Source organism: Staurois parvus, unplaced genomic scaffold, assembly GCF_062004578.1.
Source record: "Staurois parvus isolate SC_StPar_1 unplaced genomic scaffold, SC_StPar_1.0 ptg002567l, whole genome shotgun sequence".
NCBI lineage: Eukaryota > Metazoa > Chordata > Amphibia > Anura > Ranidae > Staurois > Staurois parvus.
The window spans coordinates 141143-157500 of NW_028320363.1; the positions used below are offsets into that span (position 1 = coordinate 141143).

The 16358-nt window shown below is 51.8% G+C and overlaps 1 protein-coding gene across 1 annotated transcript in view; it reads right to left on the bottom strand.

The window, feature by feature from the left end:
* Positions 1-914: 914 nt before the first annotated feature.
* The window catches only part of TCF25 (TCF25 ribosome quality control complex subunit), a 37287-nt gene continuing 21843 nt past the window's right edge, over positions 915-16358 (bottom strand). Inside the window, exons 10-14 of the mRNA XM_089666163.1 lie at positions 13606-13764; positions 10592-10682; positions 2545-2624; positions 2310-2382; positions 915-1368 (exon numbers count right to left, since the gene is read on the bottom strand). Of these exons, the coding sequence (XP_089522289.1) occupies positions 1204-1368; positions 2310-2382; positions 2545-2624; positions 10592-10682; positions 13606-13764 (568 nt within the window). The 3' untranslated portion in view covers positions 915-1203. The remainder of the gene's footprint in view (positions 1369-2309; positions 2383-2544; positions 2625-10591; positions 10683-13605; positions 13765-16358) is intronic.

Sequence of the window (16358 nt, forward strand, 5' to 3'; positions counted from 1 at the left end):
TAGTGAATGGGGGGTCCAGGGAACTACACGGCATCTGAGCACCACAAACCAAAAATGCTATTTAATGAATTGTTAATATTCAAAGCACATCCCCCCATCCATCCATCCATCGATGTCTCCATGCAATGATAAGAAATCAATTTGAAAAACACCTCCTGGCATTTCTAGCAGCGGCCATCTTAAGTAAGGGCAGATGATTCATGTATCATTTACTTCCTGGAATCCATCTCCCCCTAGCTCAGGCAGTGGCTGAGCCGAGAACCCTCCCCTGCTAAAGACTCCTGGGATGTATGACATCATTTGCCAGAAACCAGGAAGTAACTGAAGAAACGTAAAAAAAAAAGGTATAAAACCAGTAAATACAATATCCCTTCCTATGTGATGCCGGCAGCAGAAGGATCACAAATAACACGTCGATTGAGAGAGAAGTTCCACCTTAAGAACAGCTGAACCACAGACACCAGCAAACACCAGAGCCATGGCGTCAGTAGGAAGTGGGAGGAGTTATTGTGGGTTGTTTGCCAGTGTCCTCTTCTCCTGTAGGTGGCGGGATAACATGAAGGATCAGATCTCCTGAGTCCCTCAATAATTAGGAACAGAAAACGATACTTTCCCTTCGCAATGCACGGGAAGGCCGGAGCCCCTGCCAGACTTATTTCTGCTGCAGAATTTCCCGCACTTCCTGTCTGGCCGAGCCCCTGCCAGACTTCTTTCTGCTGCAGAATTTCCCGCACTTCCTGTCTGGCGGAGCCCCTGCCAGACTTATTTCTGCTGCAGAATTTCCCGCACTTCCTGTCTGTGGAGCCGTTGTCAGCAGGACAGGAAGTGAAGGTAAATCTGACGACCTTCCCCACAATCTCCATATATATTGACGTTGCACGCCTGTAAATGACACCCCAGCAGCAGCAGCGTGGTGCGTTCCCGACTTGTATTTATTTCACTGTACAATGGTGTCATAAAGGGAAAAGGTGAGTCCTTGGTCAGCTTCTCGGTGTCAGGCTCGCCGCTCCCATCCTCCGGCTTTGGGGTCCATGACAGTATATGACAACAGAGGTCAAAGGTCAGGACTTCTCTGGCTACATACTGGTTGCAGGTAAATGACAAAGCTATAGGAGGAGCAGGAAAACTGGGGAGCCGACGCCTTCAATGGGAATGACACCAATATTTCTGTCATGACGGGTTCACCGGAAAAAGGGGGAAATGTCAGTCCCATTCCCCATCAACGTCCTCGTCTGGATTGTCTTCTCTGGGGGGTTCCTGGAACTGGATATTGGCCAGCATGTCCCTCATGGCTGCCATGAGCCGATTTACACCTCGATTCAAGTCCTGAGCAGCACCCGCGTTCTCTCCCTCCGGCAGAGCCTCCCCCTGCAAAACACAACCCACATCACGGTTATTTGTCAACCTCTTCCCCTTCTCCAAACACCAACAATGGGGCACTATTCCTCCCAGTGACACCAATGATGGGGCACTATTCCTCCCAGTGACACCAATGATGGGGCACTATTCCTCTCACTGACACCAATGATGGGGCACTATTCCTCCCAGTGACACCAATGATGGGACACTATTCCTCCCACTGACACCAATGATGGGGCACCATTCCTCCCACTGATACCAATGATGGTACACTATTCCTCCCACTGACACCAATGATGGGACACTATTCCTCCCAGTGACACCAATGATGGGACACTATTCCTCCCAGTGACACCAATGATGGGACACTATTCCTCCCAGTGACACCAATGATGGGACACTATTCCTCCCAGTGACACCAATGATGGGGCACTATTCCTCCCAGTGACACCAACAATGGGGCCCTATTCCTCCCAGTGACACCAATGATGGGGCACTATTCCTCCCAGTGACACCAATGATGGGGCACTATTCCTCCCACTGACACCAATGATGGGGCACTATTCCTCCCACTGACACCAATGATGGGGCACTATTCCTCCCACGGTATGATGCAGATATTACACCGCACAGAATCTCACTCCTCGCTGTGGCGGGCACACTCTGTAGTCGGCGGGCACACATTCGCCAGGCAGTTCCTCAATACCGCCAGGAGTGGCGAAGGCCATAGCAGGCTGTCTGCTCACATCAGGAAGAAGATCGATCAGAACTGATCTCCTCAATTTACACATTTTTTCCCCCCATCCCTTCCAAGTGACACAGCGACTGAACTCCATTCCGGGCGTATCCACCAATGAGGAACAGCCATGGCGGTCTGCGCGGCGCGCCACACTCAGCTGGCACTGAAAGGGTCCTAGAACCTGAAGAATGCAGAAAGTCGGAATACCAACCTGCAAGTTAAAATTTGGCAATAAGGATCGAAAGAAGAGAGAGAGCGTTCCTTCATTAGACGATCGATGTGTCCTACAAAGAGAGAGAAAACAATCGATAACGCCTCCCGCGCCATTTCATCACAATATTGCTTGGAATCGGATATTTTCACTGGATTCTACGGAACGCTCGTGTGAATGAGGCCCAACGGGGAGCAAAGCTGAGCGTTCCTCAATCATCGCCAACCTGCGTTACCTTTCTGGTCTTGTATAGGACACAACGGAATCCAGCGGAGGTAGCGGGTCAAAGCCGAGCACGGGTTGTGATGTCACTTCCTGCGGGAACAACCATACACCAATAAACAGCCGTGCATAAAACGTTACATTCCCAATCACTAACCATGTGAGAAGCATGCAGGGGCCCTTCCCATGGTCAAGGAGAGCGGGCCAGAGTACAGCGAGTATTCATCTCCATGGAGGACCCCTCTGCCTACACGGCCTCGTTCATGGGCCCATCTTGCCTACACGGCCTCGTTCATGGGCCCATCTTGCCTACACAGCCTGATTCATGGGCCCATCTTGCCTACACGGCCTCATTCATGGGCCCATCTTGCCTACACAGCCTCATTCATGGGCCCATCTTACCTACACGGCCTCATTCATGGGCCCATCTTGCCTACACGGCCTCATTCATGGGCCCATCTTGCCTACACGACCTCATTCATGGCCCATCTTACCTACACGATCTCGTTCATGGGCCCATCTTGCCTACACGGCCTTGTTCATGGGCCCATCTTGCCTACACGGCCTCGTTCATGGGCCCATCTTGCCTACACGGCCTCAGTCATGGGCCCATCTTGCCTACACGGCCTCGTTCATGGGCCCATCTTGCCTACACAGCCTCATTCATGGCCCATCTTGCCTACACAGCCTCATTCATGGCCCATCTTGCCTACACGGCCTCGTTCATGGGCCCATCTTGCCTACACGGCCTCATTCATGGGCCCATCTTGCCTACACGGCCTCATTCATGGGCCCATCTTGCCTACACGGCCTCCTTCATGGCCCATCTTGCCTACACGGCCTCATTCATGGGCCCATCTTATGGACAGCAAATACAAAATACCGTGACCGGTGAGGAATGACAGACCTGCTTGTATGGCACGGACGTCCAGGAATCTGCAGGGTGCAAGGTACAAGAAGACCAGGATATCGATAAGCAGAATATATCCATTTCCATATACAGAGATAAGAACGAGTAGCTGCGGAGGGGCGTCTGACATGAGAAATGGGTGCATTTCCCCAACACGTTGTATGCGGCTCTCTGCCTTCACCTACACCGGGCGTGCCCTTCTATAGTATTCTGCTCTACTCTGGATGGCCCCCAGAAGTCTATTCGGATTCACTGCACAGAGCAGCAGATGTTGCTGACATTCTGGGCGGAGTTATATATATATATCTTTTTTTTTTGCTCTCAGATATTCTAATACTTTTATTTTGTAACTTGTTGGGATCTCTTCACACAAAGATGCATCACCACGCAGAAAACTGCTCAGGAAACGGGTGTGCGATGCCTTCCAGTGATGCAGATGTCAGCATTTTCAGGTTATTTCTTCTGACATCGCATCCTATTTCTCTTTGCGGGTTGAAAAGATGTTGGTGATGGAAGGCTTGGATTAGCTGCTCTAGAGTCCAGTGGCAGCGTGCTTTACACCATGGCATCCGACGCTTTGCATTGCACTTGGTGATGGAAGGCTTGGATGCAGCTGCTCGGCCATGGAAACCCATTCCATGGAGCTCTCTACACACTGTTGTTGGGCTCATCTGAAGGCCACACCAAGTTTGGAGGTCTTTAGCTATTGACTCTGCAGACAGTTGGTGACTTCTGCGCACTGTGCGCTTCAGCATGCACTGACCCCGCCCTGTCATGTGACGTGGCCTACCACTTGGTGGCTGAGTGGCTGTTGTTCCCAGTGGCTTCCACTTTGTTATAATCCCACTAACAGTTGAGCGTGGAATATTTAGTAGCCAGGAAATGTCACGGATGGACTTATTGCCCAGGGGGCCACCTATCACGGGACCACGCTTGGAGTCACTGAGCTCCTGAGAGCGACCCATTCTTTCACCAATGTTTGTAGAAGCCGTCTGCATGCCTAGGAGCTTGATTGTATACACCTGTGTCCATGGAGGGGATTGGAACACCTGAATCACATGATATGGAGGGGATTGGAACACCTAAATCACATGATATGGAGGTGATTGGAACACCTGAATCACATGATATGGAGGGGATTGGAACACCTGAATCACATGATATGGAGGATATTGGAACACCTGAATCACATGATTGGGAGGGGATTGGAACACCTGAATCACATGATTGGGAGGGGATTGGAACACCTGAATCACATGATTGGGAGGGGATTGGAACACCTGAATCACATGATATGGAGGGGATTGGAACACCTGAATCACATGATTGGGAGGGGATTGGAACACCTGAATCACATGATTGGGAGGGGATTGGAACACCTGAATCACATGATTGGGAGGGGATTGGAACACCTGAATCACATGATTGGGAGGGGATTGGAACACCTGAATAACATGATATGGAGGGGATTGGAACACCTGAATCACATGATTGGAGGGGAGGGGACACCTAAATCACATGATTGGGAGGGGACACCTGAATCACATGATATGGAGGGGATTGGAACACCTGAATCACATGATTGGAGGGGAGGGGACACCTGAATCACAAGATTGGGAGGGGATTGGAACACCTGAATCACATGATATGGAGGGGATTGGAACACCTGAATCACATGATTGGGAGGGGATTGGAACACCTGAATCACATAATATGGAGGGGATTGGAACACCTGAATCACATGATATGGAGGGGATTGGAACACCTGAATCACATGATATGGAGGGGACACCTGAATCACATGATTGGAGGGGAGGGGACACCTGAATCACGATTGGGAGGGGAGGGGACACCTGAATCACATGATATGGAGGGGATTGGAACACCTGAATCACATGATTGGAGGGGAGGGGACACCTGAATCACATGATATGGAGGGGAGGGGACACCTGAATCACATGACATGGAGGGGATTGGAACACCTGAATCACATGATTGGAGGGGGGGGGGGGGGACACCTAAATCACATGATATGGAGGGGATTGGAACACCTGAATCACATGATTGGGAGGTGATTGGAACACCTGAATCACTTGATTGGGAGGTGATTCGATCACCTGAATCACATGATATGGAGGGGATTGGAACACCTGAATCACATGATATGGAGGGGACACCTGAATCACATGATTGGGAGGGGAGGGGACACCTGAATCACATGATATGGAGGGGATTGGAACACCTGAATCACATGATTGGAGGGGAGGGGACACCTGAATCACATGATATGGAGGGGATTGGAACACCTGAATCACATGATGGGAGGGAATTGGATCACCTGAATCACATGATATGGAGGGGATTGGAACACCTAAATCACATGATATGGAGGTGATTGGAACACCTGAATCACATGATATGGAGGGGATTGGAACACCTGAATCACATGATATGGAGGGGATTGGAACACCTGAATCACATGATTGGGAGGGGATTGGAACACCTGAATCACATGATTGGGAGGGGATTGGAACACCTGAATCACATGATTGGGAGGGGATTGGAACACCTGAATCACATGATATGGAGGGGATTGGAACACCTGAATCACATGATTGGGAGGGGATTGGAACACCTGAATCACATGATTGGGAGGGGATTGGAACACCTGAATCACATGATTGGGAGGGGATTGGAACACCTGAATCACATGATTGGGAGGGGATTGGAACACCTGAATAACATGATATGGAGGGGATTGGAACACCTGAATCACATGATTGGAGGGGAGGGGACACCTAAATCACATGATTGGGAGGGGACACCTGAATCACATGATATGGAGGGGATTGGAACACCTGAATCACATGATTGGAGGGGAGGGGACACCTGAATCACAAGATTGGGAGGGGATTGGAACACCTGAATCACATGATATGGAGGGGATTGGAACACCTGAATCACATGATTGGGAGGGGATTGGAACACCTGAATCACATGATATGGAGGGGATTGGAACACCTGAATCACATGATATGGAGGGGACACCTGAATCACATGATTGGAGGGGAGGGGACACCTGAATCACGATTGGGAGGGGAGGGGACACCTGAATCACATGATATGGAGGGGATTGGAACACCTGAATCACATGATTGGAGGGGAGGGGACACCTGAATCACATGATATGGAGGGGATTGGAACACCTGAATCACATGATGGGAGGGAATTGGATCACCTGAATCACATGATTGGGAGGGGGTTGGAACACCTGAATCACATGATATGGAGGGGATTGGAACACCTGAATCACATGATTGGGAGGTGATTGGAACACCTGAATCACATGATTGGGAGGTGATTCGATCACCTGAATCACATGATATGGAGGGGATTGGAACACCTGAATCACATGATATGGAGGGGACACCTGAATCACATGATTGGGAGGGGAGGGGACACCTGAATCACATGATATGGAGGGGATTGGAACACCTGAATCACATGATTGGAGGGGAGGGGACACCTGAATCACATGATATGGAGGGGATTGGAACACCTGAATCACATGATGGGAGGGAATTGGATCACCTGAATCACATGATTGGGAGGGGGTTGGAACACCTGAATCACATGATATGGAGGGGATTGGAACACCTGAATCACATGATGGGAGGGAATTGGATCACCTGTATCACATGATTGGGAGGGGATTCGATCACCTGAATCACATGATATGGAGGGGATTGGAACACCTGAATCACATGATATGGAGGGGATTGGAACACCTGAATCACATGATATGGAGGGGGTTGGAACACCTGAATCACATGATGGGAGGGGATTGGAACACCTGAATCACATGATATGGAGGGGATTGGATCACCTGAATCACATGATTGGGAGGGGATTGGATCACCTGAATCACATGATTGGGAGGGGATTGGAACACCTGAATCACATGATATGGAGAGGATTGGGACACCTGAATCACATGATATGGAGGGGATTGGGACACCTGAATCACATGATATGGAGGGGATTGGAACACCTGAATCACATGATGGGAGGGGATTGGATCACCTGAATCACATGATTGGGAGGGGATTGGATCACATGATTGGGAGGGGATTGGAACACCTGAATCACATGATATGGAGGGGATTGGAACACCTGATTCACATGATATGGAGGGGATTGGAACGCCTGAATTACATGATATGCATGGGATTGGAACACCTGAATCACATGATATGGAGGGGGTTGGAACACCTGAATCACATGATATGGAGAGGGTTGGAACACCTGAATCACATGATGGGAGGGGATTGGATCACCAGAATCACATGATGGGAGGGGATTAGATCACCTGAATCACATGATATGGAGGGGATTGGAACACCTGAATCACATGATATGGATCCTGTCCCCTCACAACTACTACGGTCATCCTCTTCTTCCATCCTATGCTCCCTCACTCACATCCTCATTCTTTCCCTCTCTACTGGCGCATTCCCCTCCCCTGTAAAGCATGCGCACATCACTCCCATACTTAACAAGCCCTCCCTGGACTCCACCAACCTGAACAACCTAACACCCATCTCCCTGCTGCCATTTACCTCTAAACTCCAAGAACGCTTAGTCTACAATCGCCTGAACTCCTCCCTCACCGACAACAACCTTCTTCACCCTTCACAGTCTGGCTTTCCCTCACTACACTGACACTGCCCTACTAAACTAACTGCTCTACTAACCTACTGATCTACTAACAGCTAAAACCAATGATCACCTGAATCACATGATTGGGAGGGGATTGGAACACCCGAATCACATGATATGGAGGGGATTGGAACACCTGAATCACATGATATGGAGGGGATTGGAACACCTGAATCACATGATATGGAGGGGATTGGAACACCTGAATCACATGATATGGAGAGGATTGGGACACCTGAATCACATGATATGGAGGGGATTGGGACACCCGAATCACATGATATGGAGGGGATTGGAACACCCGAATCACATGATATGGAGGGGATTGGAACACCCGAATCACATGATATGGAGGGGATTGGAACACCCGAATCACATGATATGGAGGTGATTGGAACACCCGAATCACATGATATGGAGGTGATTGGAACACCTGAATCACATGATTTGGAGGGCGGGCCCAATACTTGTGGCAATGTAGAGAACATTCACAAAAAAACAACAAAATGGCGTCACATGTAATTGTGTGGTATAAAAATATTCCATAAGGATTAGGACACAATGACCTTTACATTTGGATGCCCCCAGCTAAGGTGAAATACGGCAAAGAGATCCCAATCTACAGCTCTGACCTATGGATTGGGACTGATCTACCAGATTTTACCTTGGGAGGCTTCCCTGCCGGCAGAACACAAGGATTACTACTGGTGGCTGTAACTGTTGCCAGTGATCACACGAAAGTGCTGGTTGCACTGAAATCTATCGATGGATCAGCTTCAGTACATCCAGCCTGCTCACAGGATTAAATGTCGGCCAGTCACTCCTAGAGGAGGGGCTACACAGGGCGTGGCTTACAGGTTTTTGTTTGTTTGCTAGTGTCCCAGCCTCCTGAAGGTGGCAGTATAACCAGACTGAATTCCCGTGTCCCTCGGACAATGGAGAGGAGGTTTTGGGTTTCTATACACTTTTTAGTTTTTGTTTCTCAGTGTATTCCCTTTGTTACTTTGTTTCATGGCCCGGAATAGTGAGATCCTCTGAAGCGGGGCTGCCGGCTCCTGTTTAATAATTAAAGACTGTATCTGCTGACTTTAACCCCTTCCCGCCGGCGCCTCCCGACCTTTTAAGAGTTTGAGATGCCGGGAGGCGGGGCGTGGTTAAGGGATCATGTGACCGCCGTGAGGTGTCGTCAAGGCGGTCACATGACCGGGAAAGGTCCCGATCGAAAGAGCAGACCGTGACCTTTCCGTGAGTACCGGACATGTGTGCTGGGAGCACGCGGCACATATGTTTTTTCTTACATGAACGCAAATGTGCGGCCGCCCGCCGTCTAGGCCCAGATGCTGGGAGGCCGAACATTTGTGTGCGGCCGGCGTAAAGGGGTTAATAAACAGCCCTCACCTGTCCCAGGATCCAGCGGTGTGCTCACCTGAGTCGTGTTCACCTCCTGCCTTCTGTCTCCTGTGCCGCCATCTTAACTGTGGGCTCCTGGCTGTGACAGCTTGCGGCTTCACAGCCGGGTGCCCACTGCTCATGTGCGAGCCGCGCTGCGCATTACGAATGGCCCCGTAGTCTTCTGGGACCTGTCCCATGTCCTAGACGGCAGGGAGAAGGGAGGAGGGAATGAGAACTTCTGCTCCGATCGCCTAGGCTACAGGTGTCAAACACAAGGCCCGGGGGCCAAATCTGGCCCTCCAGACCAATTCATGTGGCCCTTGCACCTCTCCTTCAGGTACCCCCTTGTCTCCGCCCCCATCTTGTCTCAGCATTTGGCAGCATAGAGGAGAATAGAACTCCTCTGCCAAATCCTGCACCCCTCAGTGCAGCTACAGCACCCCTCATCTCTGCCTCCCCTGGTCTCAGCACTCAATAGACTCTGGGTCCTCCTCCAGACCCGGCACTTTCTGCTTTCCAGCTCAGCCCCCAAAGGGGGTGCATGGCGATGTTAGGGAGGGTGTGGGATTCATGACATCTGATGTAATGGGGGGGTATTCTGGACTGACAGATACAACCGGCCCTTGGAGGGCAACCATAGTACTCATAGGGCCCGCGATGAAATGGAGTCTGATACCCCTGGCCTAGGCAGTTGGAGTGGAAGTGGGAGGGGGGACCTGTCAAAATCAGGTACCTGCCCCCCCCTCCCCAAAAGTGCCATTTCACAAACAGGAACGGGGGTGGAGGCCTCAAAGCGGAAATTCCCCTTTTGGATGAAGCCCCATATAAAGTCAGAATGAAAGTCCCACTGCTCTGCCCCCTAGTGGTGAAGAAGTAACAGACACAGACGTGCACACGGGAGGTAACAGGACATTTCCCGTCTTGTGACATTGCGGATATAACGATCTCTGGATCTTTCCCAGTTCCAAGCTCGCGGCTAAAAAAACAAAAAACACAGCGAGAGCCGAGCGCAGGAGACACACAGAGGCCTTTGACTCACCAGCGGCAGTGCGGAGCTCGCTCCCTTGATCTCAGACAGGATGACATGGCGATGGATGTTCCTGGGGGCGCTCTGATACCGAATCTTCCTCCTGCCAATGGGAGAAGCAGAGGAGTGTCAGCCCAGCAATCACAAGTCTCATGTTCTCCTAGCACAGGGCGATGCTGCTACTTCTGGACGAACATAAAGGGTGTCATGTCATAAAGGGTGTCATGCCGTAAAGGGTGTCATGTCGTAAAGGATGCCATGTCATAAAGGGTGTCATGCCGTAAAGGGTGCCATGCCGTAAAGGGAGTCATGCCGTAAAGGGTGTCATGCCATCAAGGATGCCATGTCGTAAAGGATGCCATGTCGTAAAGGGTGCCATGCCGTAAAGGGTGTCATGCCGTAAAGGGTGCCATGCTATCAAGGATGCCATGTCATAAAGGGTGTCATGCCATCAAGGATGCCATGTCGTAAAGGGTGTCATGTCGTAAAGGATGCCATGTCGTAAAGGGTGCCATGCCGTAAAGGGTGTCATGCCGTAAAGGATGCCATGTCGTAAAGGGTGTCATGTCGTAAAGGATGCCATGTCGTAAAGGGTGCCATGCCGTAAAGGGTGTCATGCCGTAAAGGGTGCCATGCCGCCAAGGATGCCATGTCGTAAAGGGTGCCATGTCGTAAAGGGTGCCATGTCGTAAAGGGTGCCATGCCGTAAAGGGTGCCATGTCGTAAAGGGTGCCATGCCGTAAAGGGTGTCATGTCATCAAGGATGCCATGCCGTAAAGGGTGCCATGCCGTAAAGGGTGTCATGCCATCAAGGATGCCATGTCGTAAAGGGTGTCATGCTATCAAGGGTGCCATGTCATAAAGGGTGTCATGCCATCAAGGATGCCATGTCATAAAGGGTGTCATGCCATCAAGGATGCCATGCCGTAAAGGGTGCCATGCCGTAAAGGGTGCCATGCCATAAAGGGTGTCATGCCATAAAGGGTGTCATGCCATAAAGGGTGTCATGCCATAAAGGGTGTCATGCTGCAGTGATGGGCACAGATAGGCTGCAGTGATGGGCACGGATAGGCTGCAGTGATGGGCACGGATAGGCTGCAGTGATGGGCACGGATAGGCTGCAGTGATGGGCACTGATAGGCTGCAGTGATGGGCACTGATAGGCTGCAGTGATGGGCACTGATAGGCTGCAGTGATGGGCACTGATAGGCTGCAGTGATGGGCACTGATAGGCTGCAGTGATGGGCACGGATAGGCTGCAGTGATGGGCACTGATAGGCTGCAGTGATGGGCACTGATAGGCTGCAGTGATGGGCACTGATAGGCTGCAGTGATGGGCATTGATAGGCTGCAGTGATGGGCACTGATAGGCTGCAGTGATGGGCACGGATAGGCTGCAGTGATGGGCACGGATAGGCTGCAGTGATGGGCACGGATAGGCTGCAGTGATGGGCACGGATAGGCTGCAGTGATGGGCACTGATAGGCTGCAGTGATGGGCACTGATAGGCTGCAGTGATGGGCACTGATAGGCTGCAGTGATGGGCACTGATAGGCTGCAGTGATGGGCATTGATAGGCTGCAGTGATGGGCATTGATAGGCTGCAGTGATGGGCATTGATAGGCTGCAGTGATGGGCACGGATAGGCTGCAGTGATGGGCACTGATAGGCTGCAGTGATGGGCACTGATAGGCTGCAGTGATGGGCACTGATAGGCTGCAGTGATGGGCATTGATAGGCTGCAGTGATGGGCATTGATAGGCTGCAGTGATGGGCATTGATAGGCTGCAGTGATGGGCATTGATAGGCTGCAGTGATGGGCATTGATAGGCTGCAGTGATGGGCACGGATAGGCTGCAGTGATGGGCACGGATAGGCTGCAGTGATGGGCACGGATAGGCTGCAGTGATGGGCACGGATAGGCTGCAGTGATGGGCACGGATAGGCTGCAGTGATGGACATTGATAGGCTGCAGTGATGGGCACGAATAGGCTGCAGTGATGGGCATTGATAGGCTGCAGTGATGGGCATTGATAGGCTGCAGTGATGGGCACGGATAGGCTGCAGTGATGGGCACGGATAGGCTGCAGTGATGGGCATTGATAGGCTGCAGTGATGGGCATTGATAGGCTGCAGTGACGGGCACGGATAGGCTGCAGTGATGGGCACGGATAGGTTGCAGTGATGGGCACTGATAGGCTGCAGTGATGGGCACGGATAGGCTGCAGTGATGGGCACGGATAGGCTGCAGTGATGGGCACGGATAGGTTGCAGTGATGGGCATTGATAGGCTGCAGTGATGGGCACGGATAGGCTGCAGTGATGGGCACGGATAGGCTGCAGTGATGGGCACGGATAGGCTGCAGTGATGGGCACGGATAGGCTGCAGTGATGGGCACGGATAGGCTGCAGTGATGGGCACTGATAGGCTGCAGTGATGGGCACTGATAGGCTGCAGTGATGGGCACGGATAGGCTGCAGTGATGGGCACGGATAGGCTGCAGTGATGGGCACGGATAGGCTGCAGTGATGGGCACGGATAGGCTGCAGTGATGGGCACGGATAGGCTGCAGTGATTGGCACGGATAGGCTGCAGTGATGGGCACGGATAGGCTGCAGTGATGGGCACGGATAGGCTGCAGTGATGGGCATTGATAGGCTGCAGTGATGGGCATTGATAGGCTGCAGTGATGGGCACGGATAGGCTGCAGTGATGGGCACGGATAGGCTGCAGTGATGGGCACAGATAGGCTGCAGTGATGGGCACGGATAGGCTGCAGTGATGGGCACGGATAGGCTGCAGTGATGGGCACGGATAGGCTGCAGTGATGGGCACGGATAGGCTGCAGTGATGGGCACGGATAGGCTGCAGTGATGGGCACGGATAGGCTGCAGTGATGGGCACGCGTGGTTAGAGTGGGAGGACATCATATAATGTCCTCCCAGAACGAGAGAACCGCCTTGCGCCGGTCATTTCCTTGTATGGCGGGTGGGAGGCGGTTGATATCACTTCCCCTCCCCCTTACCTCATCTCGCACTCCTTCACAATGGGCTCGCTGTTGTCCACCAATCGGAGGACGTCGCGCACATTCTGCTCCAGCCAGGACATGACTGAAGGCTCCTTCCATAGGATGTGACTCCGCCCCACATACAGGGAGATCAGCTGAGACAAGGCGGCCGGCTGGCTGCATGGAAACGATCATTAATGTTCAGAACAAGCAAGAAGACAGAGCAGTGCTGACCGCCGCCCCCCTGCCCGCCCCCCCTCCCCCCCCCCAACGGTAATCAGTGGCGGATGTACAGGGAGAGGACCCCCAACTCCGTGCCGGTGTGTAACGTGTAATAGGAGCCCATTCAGAGCAAACCCGACCTTCACAATGTGCGCCACTCCTTCATTCACAAATACATTGCGGCACGCTGGGCCTCCTCTTTTGCCTCTTTAGTGGGGGATGGGGTGCTGATGGATCAGTGGTACTTGTAGTGTCCATTCTGGGAGGTGAATTGGCTCCGGTCTGCATTGTCCCCAGTATATGTATGAATGTAAGTTAGGGACCTTAGATTGTGCGCTCCTCGGGGGCGGGGACTGATGGGAATATACAATATATATGTATACTGACAGCGCTATATAAGTACCTGAAATAATAAATAAATATGAAAACAGATCACAGTAACTATTAAACACGTCTGCCGGGAGCTGAAAACACTTCAAATTGGCTGGAAACCTCAGACATGAAATATGAATACTTACCGCCAAAGCCAAAGGCGACTACTCTGTCCTCCTCCTCCTCCTGGACCTCTCCGCGGCCTTCGACACAGTTGACCACCCCCTCCTCCTTAATAAACTACTCTCCCTTGGCGTCAGAGACTCCGCTCTCTCCTGGTTCTCCTCTTACCTATCCCGACGCTCCTTCAGCGTTTCCTACAATGGTGCCACCTCCCCTTCCCACCCCCTCTCTGTTGGGGTCCCCCAGGGCTCTGTCCTCGGGCCCCTTCTCTTCTCCATCTACATCTCCTCCCTTGGCAAACTCATACACTCCCACGGCTTCAACTACCACCTCTATGCTGATGACACTCAAATTTACCTCTCCACCCCTCACCTCACCTCCACTTTCTCCGCCCGCATCACTCACCTCCTAAACGACATCTCTGACTGGATGTCGCTCCATTTCCTCAAACTCAACCTCTCCAAAACCGAGCTTCTCGTCTTCCCCCCAGCCCGCGCCCCCCCCCCCATCCTATCCATCACTACCAACATCACCACCATCAATCCCGCCCCGCAAGCCAAAGTCCTTGGCGTCATTCTGGACTCTAACCTCTCCTTCCAACCTCATGTCAAATCACTGACAAACACATGCAGGCTCCACCTCCGCAATATCGCCAAAATACGCTCCTTCCTTACCCCAGACACCACTAAACTACTCGTACACTCCCTGATTATCTCACGTCTGGACTACTGCAACTCCCTCCTCACCGGCCTACCCCAGTGCAGGCTCTCCCCGCTCCAGACCATCCTGAACTCAGCTGCCAGACTCATCCACCTCACCAGCCGCTCCACCTCTGCCACCCCCGTCTGCCTCTCCCTCCACTGGCTCCACCCCCCTCTGCCTCTCCCTCCACTGGCTCCACCCCCCTCTGCCTCTCCCTCCACTGGCTCCCTATCGCCCAACGCATCAAATTCAAACTACTCACTCTGACCTACAAAGCCATTCACAACACTGCCCCTAACTACCTCACCAACCTGATTTCCAAGTACCACCCTACCCGTACCCTTCGCTCTTCACAGGACCTCCTTCTATCTTGCTCCCTGGTCTCCTCCTCACACGCACGTCTGCAAGACTTCTCCAGGTCCTCCCCCATCCTCTGGAACTCACTACCCCAATCCATCAGACTGTCACCTTCCCTCCTCACCTTCAGGCGCTCCCTGAAAACCCACCTCTTCAGGGAAGCCTACCCCACCCTCACCTAACTGCTGCTCTCCTTCATTCCTCCTACCACTCCATCCCCCACAGCCACTTCCTCCTGTACCACTACCCCCTCCCTCCCAGATTGTAAGCTCGAAAGAGTAGGGCCCTCTTACCCCTCGTGTGCTGTTCGTAGTTGCTGTAATGTTTCATGTATTGTCCCCCCCTCTATTGTACAGCGCTGAGCAAACCCTTTGGCGCTATATAAACTCAATGTAATGTAATGTAATGAAGAAAGCACATCCCTCCATAATGTGTCCTTGTCTCAGTCCAGAGCAGTAAGTGTCATTTCTATCTGCTGCCTCCTTCGCTTCTGACAAGTTTTCCTGACACCAAGAGAAAAATGGTGACAGGAAAGGGACCTCCAGCACACAGCCTGCGATTGATAGCCTGTGTGAAGGTGGGTGTGTCCCTCCTCTCACCGAGCCTGGCAGAGTGTAACATCAGCTCCCCGCCTCCTGCTTTCTGAAATCTCAGACAAGCTGTATAAATTCTGCACTTTGAATGGATGTAAAGAGGAGAGGGTTGCAGATAAACAGGTACAACTTATGTAGGAGGATTTGCTTCCATCTCTGTGTACCACCTGAGGCCGGTCATTTCACTGGGTATATGGAGGGTTCACAGCCACTTTAATATTCAAATAGGTTTTCCTTGGGAAATGTATTATTCTGTCAATGTACAAATCTCACCGTCCCCTGGGGGGGGGGGGAGAAACGTGTTTATTGCTGGCATCTCATGACGGGACGTGTTATTAACGTGTTATTAATGGAGCTGCAGGTTATGTACTCTCTGTAGGTAGGTTCCTGCAGGCTGGTATG